At 53.5% G+C, this 12,045-nt stretch overlaps 1 protein-coding gene across 5 annotated transcripts in view; it reads left to right on the plus strand.

Annotated features, from left to right (window-relative positions):
- The window catches only part of MICAL2 (microtubule associated monooxygenase, calponin and LIM domain containing 2), a 220,576-nt gene that overhangs the window by 145,707 nt on the left and 62,824 nt on the right, over positions 1–12,045 (plus strand). For 3 of the 5 annotated variants that reach the window (XM_058545992.1, XM_058545994.1, XM_058545995.1), the window contains 2 exons: positions 6,411–6,594; positions 10,570–10,751. In XM_058545992.1, coding sequence (XP_058401975.1) covers positions 6,411–6,594; positions 10,570–10,751 — 366 coding nt within the window. The remainder of the gene's footprint in view (positions 1–6,410; positions 6,595–10,569; positions 10,752–12,045) is intronic. The other 2 variants (XM_058545997.1, XM_058545993.1) reach the window with 1 other exon arrangement.

Raw genomic sequence — 12,045 nt, forward strand, 5'->3', positions numbered from 1 at the left:
TGTGAGCACACACATCTACACACAGACAGGCCCATGCACTGGGCCAGGGTCCAGGGGACGCCTAGCAAGGGTGTGGCAGGGCAGGACAGCCACGCCCCAGGGTAGAGGGTGGCCCGGAGGCCCAGGGCTACCCATCAATTTATTCATCCCTGAAGACCCCTGGAAACCGGCATTCCCAGTCCACCCTGAGGTGTCACTCTCAGAAGCCCCAGAATGCAGCGGCTCTGTCTTCAGGCATCTTTTAAAGGGACATGCACTACAAAGGACCTTGGTACTGGCAAAGACAAAAGTCCCTCCTAGAGCAATTGTGCCATCCCCTGACAGTGGGTGGAGGCCTGACACAGGCCCCTTCCCAGGCCCCTCCCCCATCTGGCTGGCAGCTTGTCAGTGTCCCCTCACTCATTACAGTTCACCTTGCAAGAGGATGAGATCAGTCTGTGCTTAGCATCCTGGACATTTGCCTATTTGAACTTGGATACACTCCCTGCCCTTCCCCTGCTCTGCTCTGTATTCGAGAGGTGTAACCCCTGCAAACTACATTTCCCAGGCTCCCTTGAAACTGGCTCCCTGTTAGGTCTGACCATTGGGATGCACCAGTGGGAGAGGGGAGGGCGGGATCAAGGGAGAAGCCAGGGTATTCCTCCCATCTCTCTGCATCTCCGCAGTGGCTGTGTCTCCTCCATGGTACCCACTCCTCCCAATGGCTCTGGCCTCTGGACTCGGAACACCAGCTCTTCCCTTTGTCCCTCTAGCCAGCGGCTTCTTACTATTGCCCATCTCTGTGTTGCTTCACAGTCCCCATGTGGCTTTTCAGCTCATCCAACACCATTGTTATTAGTTTCCCGTATTAATTTTCCTCTGTTGAACTCCCTGGCTTGGGCTCCATTTTCTGGGCTGGATCCTGATAAACTTACCTTCATTGCTTTCTTTTTAAACTTTTTCCTTCATAGAGAACAGAGTGCAAGATAGCAGAGGGAGTTTTTCCAAGCCCAGAGTCACAAGTGGCTCTGGCAGTTAGGAGCCGTGTAACATTGGGCAAATGTGATAACGTCTCTGAGCCTCAGTTTCCCATTCTGTAAAATGGGGTTAATAACAATGCACAGGAGAACATGTTGCTTTGTTGTTTCCCTGGGTTGTCTCCCTGGGTTCTAGCGGGGAGTGCCAGGGTCTCCAGACTTGGGTAGAAGATAGGAACAATTTCACCAGCAGAACCTGGCAAGGGCCTCCCCCTTCCACTGCAGCAGGGTCCTGGCCAGGAAAGGACCTCAGGACTGGGCTGCTAGGGGTGGTGTGTAAGGACAGACGTTTCCTTGGACACTGCCTGGCTCTGCATCTGGAGCCTTGTCTTTCACCAGGGAGCACGCATCCGGCCAGAACGCGAGAGGAGACTGAGATGCTCGGCTCAGCAGAACTGCTTCCCTCCAGGAGGCTAGTGGCAGGTGCCCGGGGAGGTGCTGGATCTTTCTCCTCACCCCCCACTCCCATGCCCCTCCTCCCCTGGCAGCCCCAGCCCCACTGTGGTCCTCGATTCTCCCTCTGAGCATAGAGGACTTCAGACAGGGAGCAGTCAGGCCTGGGGAGGCAGTGAGGGGGTGGCGGCTGGCATGCTGCACAAGGGAGCACCCCGGTCCTTCCCCTGGGGCTGGTCACAGACACCGCTGCTCTGTGTCCAGTGCAGCTGGTCCAGCCGACTCACTGGGTGGCCCTGGCTGAGTTACTCTCTGGCCTCTACGTTATTCCACTTGTGTGATGAAGATGGTGATTCTGTCCTTTCAGGTTGTCAGGCTGTTAGGGTTGATGAACATAAAGTGTTCACAGGCACAGGGCACGGGATAATGAGTTGGTATTCGTAGCTCCTGCTTTTACTTCCGTCCCTTGCACATGTACCACCGGCACCACCACTGCTGGTGTGTGATGTGGACAGGAGCCCTCGGGGGATGAAGGACGTCTGGAAGTATAAGCTTGAGCAGCAGCCCTGAATCTCAGAGCTCAGTGTAGCCTGTGGCCCGGGCCTTGGTGGGTAGAAGGAGGGGAGTAGCGTATCTGGCGAGGTGGTGACCAGAGGAAGCACCAGCCTCTTTTCCAGAAAGTCTCTGCCTCCCTGCGCCCCTCAGCCCCTCCACTGCTGTCCAGGCTCTGCCGTGGGACATGCTGGCCCTGACCATGTTGTACTGAGGGCTCATCAGTCAGCCATGTCCCCAGGAGGCCAGCCTGAGTCCTTACCCTGTTCCATCCCTCAGCCAGCAGGCAAAGTCACAACCCTCTGGGAGGAGGAAGGAGAAAAGCAGACCCCTGGGTGTTCCCTGCAGGTTTGGGCTGGTCCCTGAGATGTGGGGGCCATGGGTCTGGTGCCACCGCAGCCTGGCATGGCTCGCCTCTACTGCCTGAGGGAGTCGAGAGCAGCCCCATCCAGCCAGGCTGCTCTCGACTCCCTCACTCTCTTCTCCTCTCCTTGGATCTTCATAGCCTCCTTCTTGCTGATCTTTTCTGCTTCTTGCGGGTCCTCCAGTCCACCTTCCACTCTGCAGCCACAGCCATCTGTCTGTGCGCAGATGTGACGATGCCAGTCCCCACTTCCAGCCCTTCAACAGTCACTCGTGGAGGGAGGTCCACTCTTCCCTTTGCCATCCAAGGCCCTTCTGGTTTGATGTCAATTTGATCATTCCCAGTGATTTTCTTTATGTCCCCTCCTGCCCTCCGGCCACATGGACTTGTTTTCTGTCCCATGCAGATGGCAGGGCTTTCCCACCTTGCTTTTGCTCACAGAGGTCCACTCCCTGGAGCACCCCCCTCCCTTCTCCGTTTGTTCAAATCCTGCTCATCCTCAAACCCCATTTAAATGTGCCTTCTACCTCAAATGTTCACCGCCTGGAGGTCAGCTCTCCCTCCCCTTCCACCTCGCCTCTGCCTCACTCTTAGATGGCCTACCTTATGATGCAGACATTTGTGAACATGGCGTATCTCCCCTGTGGGACAGAAAGAGATTCTTGAAGGAAGGCAGAGACCATGCTGATTCATCTCCAAATCCCAGCCTGGACCTGGATCAGAGGAGGGCACAGTGGCATCTTTGACTGTACAAGCATCTGTGCACACAGCTCCCAGGCACACACACCCATACTCAGATACGAGCCATGTGTAGAGTCAAGTCTCTGCAACAGGAATTCTGTGTAACAAGCCTCCCAAATCTCAGGAGCTCGTAGCATCTTTTTCTTGCTCGTGGGGCTGTGGGTCGGCTGTGGGTTGCCTCAGGTGCAGGTCTGAGGGTGGCCTGGGCCAGGGGATTGGGTGGCTCCAGATCTGTTTCATGTGCCAGCAAGCAGAGACCTAGGCTGAAGGGGCAGAGGTCATCTGGGACAAGCTCTTCTCATGGCAAACTAGCAGGAGTGTGAGTGGACAAGCCAAACAGCAAGGCCATTTAAAGCCACTGCTCACGCCACATCCACTAATTTCCACTGGTTGAAGCAAGTCTCAGGGCCAGGCCTCACAGAAGTCGGGCAGCAGGGAAGCATACCCTGCCTGCTCTAGTGGGAGGGACTATAAGGTCACAGGACGAAGCTCAGCTCTGTTATTGGAGGGAGTGAAGAACTGGGAGTCGTCCAGCCCAGACTCCCAGAATAAAGGCCACACGGGTTGGCGTCCATTCATGCTTCTGTTCTGCTCAGACACATAGATTGTTCCCCATCTTCTGATGAAATATATGACTGAGTGCTGGTGTCCTCATCTCTCTGTACATCTGTTTTCTCAGCAGCAAAATGGGGATTATAATACTTCTCTTAGAAGGTTGTATGAGGTTTAATAGACGCACAAGTTAAACACTTAATTCTCGATAAAAGTGCTCAAAAAAAGCGAGCTGCTGCTATCATTACTACTACTACATAGCCCGGCACCCACTTACAACACCTGCTCCCCAAATGCCTTCCATCCGCAGCCACACCACTACGGAGCGTGCATGTATGTATGCACAGCAAGCGTGCACAGACACCAGGGGTTGCAAACTGGCAGCCCGCTGGCTGCATCTGCCTGCAGATGTGTTTTGTTTGATCTCTGTACAATATTTTAAAACGTGAGACATTTCACATAAAAATAACAAATTTCTTGAGGTATCTTCACAGGCGGTGAATATAGTTGGGGAGTGGATAACATCTCCCAGAAAGAATGGGTGGGGCGAAAAGATGAGTGGGCCCAGGTGGAAGCATGAATAACTCAGCATTTAAGGGTTGGCTGGAAGACTAGATGGCCGAGATGGAACAGCCAGGGAGGCAGGGAGAGAATGTGTCCGCAGGAGCAGGGAGGGTGAGGGGCGCAAGGGCTGCAGGCGCCCGCCAAAGCCTTGTGAATTGGATTAGCAGCAAGGAGGCCGCTGGGACTTTGTTGGGGGCAGTTTGGGGGTAGCAGAGGCATAGGCAGGATTATAGGGGATTGAGGAGGGAGTGATGGGAGGTGAAGAAGTGGAGAAAGTGAGTGTAGCAAACTCTTCCAAGAAGATTGGCGGGGAAAGAGGAAGAAGAGTTGGCTGGGGGCCAGGGATGGGACTGGGATTAAAAACGGTTTTCTTAAAACAGGAGAGGCTTCAGCATATGTAAATACTGATGGAAGAGATCCAGTAGACCAAGAAGTTAACGACACAGGGAAGAGGAGATAATGACCCTTGGGGGACTGAGGTGGGTCAGGGAGCCAGGTTCAAGTGAGGTGTCAGCCTTAGAAGGGAGAAAGGACACCTGCCCCACTGTGACCAGAGAAGAGGTCGCCCAGCTAGTTAGTGCCAAGATGGCGCTGGGGCTCAGGCTGCCTGTTTTGCACATTCATTCAACAGGTATCTATCAAGCATCTGCTCTTTACCAGGCACCATTCTAGCAACAAGTGAAGCAGACAAAAATCACTGTTTACATTCTAGTCATAAAAGAGAGAATAAACACATTTTATAAGAAAATTGTACAGTTTATTAGAAGATGAGATGTGCTACGAATGAAAATAAAGGGGAATGGAGAGCGCCGAGGGTCGGGTTGCAGTTTACATAAGATGATCGGGGTAGGCCTCACTGGGAAGGCACCATTTGACCAAAGACTTGAAAGTGGTGTGTGAGCAAGCCCCGCATGAAGCTCTCTGGGGAAAGCGTCTCCTAGGAAGAGGCAAGAGTGTGCAAGAGGCTGAGACAGTGGCACGCCGAGTGCTGGAGGGACAGCAAGGAGGTCACGTGCTCACTGCAGAGATAGCTGGGACAGCAGTAGGAGCTAAGGTCACAGGGGCCACTGGGGGATTTTGAGCAGAGGGTGGCATGATCTGACTTACATTTTAACACAGTCACTCAGGCGGCTGTGTTGAGAATAGACTAAAGGATGGGGCATGGCAAGAGGGAAAGCAGGGAGCCCGGCAGAGGCTGCTTCTATAATCCAGACAAGAGAGGATGGTGGCTGGGGCTGGGGTGTTGGCAGAGGAGGTGGCGAGAGGCGACTGGATTCCTGACGTGTTTTGAAGGTAGAGCCAACAGGGTTTGCTGATGGCACGAGTGAAGAGTGAAAGAAAGAGGGAAGTCAAGGATGCCACTAAAGTGTTTGACTTGAGCAACTGGAAGACTGAAGGTGGCAGTTCTTGAGGTGGGGAAGGCTGTGGGGGAAGCATGTGTGGGGAGAGGCAGAGAGGAAGAGTTCCATTTGGGCATGAGTTTGATGTGTCTATTAGATGTCCACGTGGAGATGCCAAGTCAGCAGTGGTATGGATACCTCTAGATTCAGGGGAAATGTCCAGGCTGGAGATATAAATGTGGGAGTCATCACTGTCTAGGGTTGTTTAAAGCCATGAGACCGGATGAGATCATCAAGGACATGAGTGTAGTGAGAAGAGAAGAGGTTGCAAGACTGAGCCCTGGGCCTTCCGGTGTTAGAGGTCAGGGGGAAGAGGTGGAACCAGAGGAAACAACAAAGAGAGAAGGAGACAGCCAGTGAGGAGGAGGAAGCCGGGCTGGGCTGTCCTGGAAGCTGAGAGGAGAGCTGTTTCTGGAAGGAGGGAGTGATCAGCTGGGTCAAGTGCTGTGGTGTGTCAAGTAAGATGAGGACTGAGAAGTGACCACTGGGTTTAGCAACATGTTGGACACTGTGATTTGACAACAGCAGTTCAGGGGCTGGTGGGCCTGGAGTGGGCACTCGGAACGTCTCAGGATCCTCCTTTGGGATTAAATGGGATGGTGTATGCATTCATGCCCTACACACAAGAGATGGCCTCTAAATGCTGGGACATCTGGTGGCTGAGTGGTGGGAATCCTGCAATGGCACAGAGGATGAGAAGGTCGGTTTTGGAGTGTTCCAGTAGACCCCAGGGTTGCTGCCCTGCCCACCCCCCTCCTCTGGAGGGGAGAAGGTACCCTGCAGGGCCCTTCATTTCCACCATCTCTCCAGACCCTCTTCTCCTCCCAGCAGATGAGCCGACCTCGCCCAAGAAGCCCAAGAGTGTCCCAGAGCCAGAGCCCGGCGATGTGGAAGGTGGACCCACCTCTCCCCTGCCCTCCGAGTGGACCTCAGTGAGGATCAGCCCCGGGGAGAACGTGGTTGGGCAGGACATGATGGCTGTGTGTGTCCTGGTCACCAGTGACGAGAGCAGGTATGCTCAGGCTGCTGCAGGAAGGGGCAGAACAGGGGTTGGATGAGGGGGACAACATTCAGAAGCTGGTCTTCTCTCCACTCACTTGTAGTGTGACCTCTCTGTGCCTCTGTTTCCTCATCGGTAAAATGGGGACAATCATAACACCTGTCTCATAGGGAGTTGCAAGGATCACTTAATCTATGTACAGTGTGTAGAACAATTCCCAGCATATAATAAGCACTATTAAGTGTCAGCATTTGCTCCTTTCTCAGAGAGGGGAAAGGCTGTGGCCCCACTGTCTTCTCCCCAGGAGGCAATTGTCATGTAGGCTGTGGTGAGCGGTGCCAAATGGGTGTCACCTGTCACAGTAAGATGTAAGATGGTGATGCCTGGTGATGGGGAGGCTCAGCTGGGGGTAGGAGTGGGATGGAGAAGGGACACAAAAAATGAAGCCCTGGTTCCTTAGATGAGTATTTCTCAGGATGCTGTCTTTACCACCACATCAGAACCACCAAGAGTGGTCATTGGGAGGGCAGACTCCAGGCCTCCCCGAATACTGAATCCATTCAGGAGGTCAGCCAACCTCCTGATTCCCAGTCAGTGGGTACTGATTGCTCATTATGTACTAGATACAGCAGTGACCAACACAAGACAAAGGCCCGGCTCTCACAGGGCTTTCATTCAAATTGGGTAGACAGCCAGCAAACAAGTAGTTAAGAGGGAAAATATCACATAGGTGCCAGTAGAGGAATAAATAGGGGTATATGATAGTGAGTGACTGGTCAGCTACCTTAGCTTGGGTGGCCAGGAAAGGCCTCTGTATCAGTTATCTATTCCCACAATCAAGCTGAGTGACAAACCGCCCCAAAGGTTAGTGACTTGTAACAAACACCACTTATGACACTCACGATCCTGTGGGCCAGCAGTTTAAGCCAACTCACCCGGGCAGTTCTTCTGGTCTCAGCGGGCTCCCTTGTGTATTTGGGCCAACAGGGCCCTGCTTCTAGAGCATGGCTAGCTGTCGGCTGGGGTGCCAGGGCGCTGTGGGGCCGTGGGTCTTTCATCCTCCAGCAGGCAGCCCATGCTTGTTCCCGTGGTCCTGAGAGACAGCGTCGGGTAGTGCAGGGTCTCCTGAGGTCTGGGCTTGGGCTGCGCAGTGCTCTTCCTGTCATGTCTGATTGGCCATGGCAAGGCCGGCCCAGATCCAAGGAGTGGAGAAATAGCTCCACCTTTATGGGAGGAGCTGCAAAGGCCCGTTGCAAAGGGGTGTGGACCCAGGAGGGGAATGATTGCAACCATTTTTACAAACAATCAGCCACAGCCTCCCTGAGGAGGTGACATTGAAGCTGAGAATTGGTTGCCAAGATAGGACAGTCGTGTGAAGATTGGCAGGAGGGGAATGCAAGCAAGGGGCAGCTAGCACACAGGCCCCTGGGTGGGGGTGCGCCTCATGTCTCTGAAGTGACAGAAGGTCCGAGTGGCTGGCACAGAATGAGGGGAAGAAGAATGAGATATTATGCCAGAAAGCAAGGCTTAGTGAGGCAGGGCAAGGAGTTTAAACTTTATTCCAGGTATAACTGAAAGCCGTTAGAGACTTCTTAAGTCAGAGAGTGACATCTCCCTTACAATTTCCAAAGATCAGCAAGACTTGGTGTGGAGAATGGATGGGGCGGGGGTGGGTGGGAGTGGAGGCAGGGAGGCCAGGTGGGAGTCTGTGGCTCACGTAAGAGACCAGGGGCGTGGACTAGGGCTGGAGCAGTGGAGATGGATCTGCTGATGGACTGAATGTGAGGGAAAGAGAGAATTCAAGGGCCACTCCCAGATTTTGACCTGAGTGACTGGATGAAAGGTGCAGTCATTTCTAGAACAGTCTTGAGGTGGAGAAGATTTTAGGGAAGATGCAAGTTTGTGGAGAAAATGAAGAGTCCTGTTTGGACCCGTAGGGTTTGAGCAGTCTTTGTGCAGATACCCAGCAAGCAGTAGAACAGGTGAGTCTGAAGTTTCTGGGAGGCAGGGCTGGTGATGGCAGTCTGGAGGCCAGTGACCTACAGAGGCTGTTAAAGCCAAGGGAGCTGCTAAGTCCCTTCTGGAGTGAGAATATCTTCTTAGAGAGAAAGAAGAGCTGGGCAGGAGTCCCAGGGCATTTGAACAGTCAGTGGGCAAGCAGAGAAGGAGCTAGCAAAACCCACCGGAAGGAGAGAATCCAGGAGAGGGTGGGCTGTGGAAGCTGAGAGAAGAAAGTGTTTCAAGGAAGAAGGTGTGGGTCACTGTGTCAGGTAAGAATGGAGATGTGACCTCTGGGTTTTCCAACAGCAGGATCATTGTTAACTTTGACAAATGTGGTCTCAGTGGAGTGACAGGGCAGAAACCTGATTGGAGTAGAGGTGGGGAGAATGTGAGGGGAGAAAATGGAGACTGTGGTATAGACAACCAGTTCATCAGGTCTGGAGCATGCGGACTCTGGAAATGGGGCCTGGGAACACACATTTTAGCAAGTCCCATGGGTGATTCCGATGCCCATGAGCTACTGCCTCGGAGTGCCCTTGGCAGTTACCGAGACAGAAGCCAGGGCCCAGAGAAGGCAAGGCCCCTGCCTTAGGTCACACAGCGTTCTGGGCCCCAATTAAGCAGGACTGAGTCCGTTGTGAGAGGCAGAAACCCAACTTAAACTAGCTTAAGTAACAAAGGCAAATACATTGGTTCATCTGGCTGGGAAGTTGGAGCTGGTCCTCTCTCCAGGCAAAGTTGGAGCCAGAGCCTCCAACAGCTGCTCTCCGTGGCTGCCCCTCCGCATGTCGGATTTACAGCCATCACAGAGAGGCTGTCTCCACGTGTGCGACTCTTGGCTCCCGAGGGCCTCAGCCCAGATCCACAGATTCATGGCCATATATCAAGATCTCAAGGTAGACCTCCAGTTGGTACTCCTCATGATGCACGCCCACCTCTGGGACTCATCAGTGACCAGGACTGGGATGCTGTGACCGGCAGGCTTGGGTGCTGTGAAGGATGAGGGGCAGCAACCTAGTAGAAAGATGCCATTGGACTTATATAGAGAGACGGTAAATATATATAGTCACCAAAATGTCACTGCCCCACAGGTTTTGTGCTTTCCCACCCCGGGACTGTGCTTGTGCTGTCTCTGCTGCCTAGGACAGCCTGCTGCCCCTGCTCTGCCACTGGATTTCTGCCAGTCATTTAAGGCCCAGGTTGAATACCCACCTCAGTAGTCTTTTCTTTTCCCCCATCCATTCCCAGGGGAGGAAAGCAGTATGTAGATGCCTGAAGCTTTAGGACCAGGTCCCTAGTGATGAGCTCCTTCTACCCCGAGAGCTTAGGAGTCAGGCTCTGACGTGGGTGAAGGTGAGAACCAGCCTTCGCACAAATACTTCATCATACGTCTGCTGGATTCTTTCCCCTGCTCTGATCCACCCCCGTATTCATGTGTGAGGGCTGCCATCAGGTACCACAGACTGGGTGGCTTAAACAACAGAGATTTATTTCTCACAGTTCTGGAGGCTGGAAGTCCTAGATCAAGGTGTCAGCAGAGTTGATTCCTTCTCAGGGCCATAAGGAAGAGTCTGTTCCGGGCCCCTCTCCTAGGCTTGTAGATGGATGTCTTCATGCTCACATGGCATTTTTCTTCTATGTGTGTCTGTGTCCAAATTTCCTCTTCTTGCAAGGACACCAGTCCTGTTGGATTAGGGCCCACCCTAATCACCTCATTTTAACTTCATTACCTCTTTAAAGACCCTGTCTCTAAATGCAGTCACATTCTGAGGTACTAGAGGTTAGGATTCCATATGAATTTGGGGGCACGCAGTTCAGCCCATAACCAAGCCCGAGGTTGGGCACTGGGCACAGAAGTAACTAAACCACTGCCCTTGCCCCAGAACCCCATGTCTGCTGGAGGCAGTGACAGGCAGGGCACAGTGTGGATGTGGGGGGTGAATTGCAGGGTCCCTCACTCACTCACTCTCTCCTTCCTTCTTCCAGCTCTGATGCGGAGTCAGACTACGGTGGCAGTGAGGCCTCCAGTGTAGAGCCCTGTGGAGAGAGACCCTGGTGGCTGGAACCCCCACCCCTACCGAAGCCCCTCACCCGGCACAGCTCCCTGAAGGAGGCCCTTACTGGGGCATTCTCTCCACAGGGCCCTGAGGAGCACAGAGCCGTGCACGGTGAGCAGAGAGCCTGCCTGGGCTGGAGATGGGCTTGCTTAATCCTGGGACATGGGGAGGGAGCAGAGACGCCCCAGCCAGCTTTTCCTCATGGAGGGTCAGGTGACAGTAGGTCTAGCCCTCAGACTCAGAGGCAGTGGGGCTAGGACCTTTGGGGACTGGGGTACAAGTTGGGGTGAGGGGACTGGACCCGGGCCTGGCCTTCTCTGTGAGAAGCTTTGGAATCTCAAGTGGGAAGGTAGCAGAGTGGCCTGGCTGCCTGTTTTGTGTCACAGGCAGGCAGAGATAAGGGAGACCCAGGACTATCTTGCCTGGAGCAGTCTCCTCTGTGAGTATCTCCTCAGGGTATCAGCCCCGGAGGGATGGGAGGGGGCTCAGCTGCTGTTGGACTCCATGCAGACAGGAGCAGCACAGGTTCCCTGAGGCCACCTGGGGGCAGCACAGGGCTGTTACGAGTGCTCGGGGCTTGTGGGATGCACTACCCACCCAATAATAAATGCGCTTTGACTGAGTGCCTGTAATGGCCAGGACTTTTCCCCTACACGGCCCCATTTCATCCTCAGGACGACCCTGAAAGGTAAGTAGCATTAAGCCCATTTTACAGCTGAGCAAACGAACTGAGTGCTTTCCCGAGCTCTCCCAGCTGGTAAGCAGCGTGGCCCAGTCTGGCTGCCTCCACACCCTCAGTAGTAATTGTCTTTAGCAGCCCAGCAAAGGTGGAGTTGAATTGAGTGTTTGGATTCAGGCAACAGCCACAGTGACCTCTGGGTGGGAAGAAACAGGCTAACAGAAGGCTGCCACCATCAGGACCCATGGCCTTTGCTGCCCCGTGAGAGCGGAGCTCGCCTTGTCCTGCACCTCCCTCTAGTGGCCGGGAGCAGAATTTCCACCCGAACCTAGAAATGTTCTCACGAGTGATGGTTTCACACAGGGCTGGGGCCAGAATCCTGGAAACTCTGGATTTGTCCTCCCATGTGACCCTTTTTTAAAAAGGACAAATTGTCCTCAAAACACATTTGCTAAGTACCATTTGTGGTGCCTTCCAGAAAGTCTGAGCACACGCAGTGAACAGAGTGCTGTGCTGTGCCCGGCTGGGTCCACCTGCTGCTATCTGGATACTGCTTGGCCTGGGTACGCCCCTCGTCTCCCTGGGCTCCAGCATCCTCATTTATAAATACGAGGCCTGCCTGCCTTTCATCCTTTTCCTCTATTTCTCCTCTCTCCTCAATTGCCAGGGGAGTTTAGGTAACTTACAAGAAAGACAAAACAAAATTGTATGTCTCTCTATATATGA

This window comes from Diceros bicornis, chromosome 7, assembly GCF_020826845.1.
Source record: "Diceros bicornis minor isolate mBicDic1 chromosome 7, mDicBic1.mat.cur, whole genome shotgun sequence".
NCBI classification, from domain to species: domain Eukaryota; kingdom Metazoa; phylum Chordata; class Mammalia; order Perissodactyla; family Rhinocerotidae; genus Diceros; species Diceros bicornis.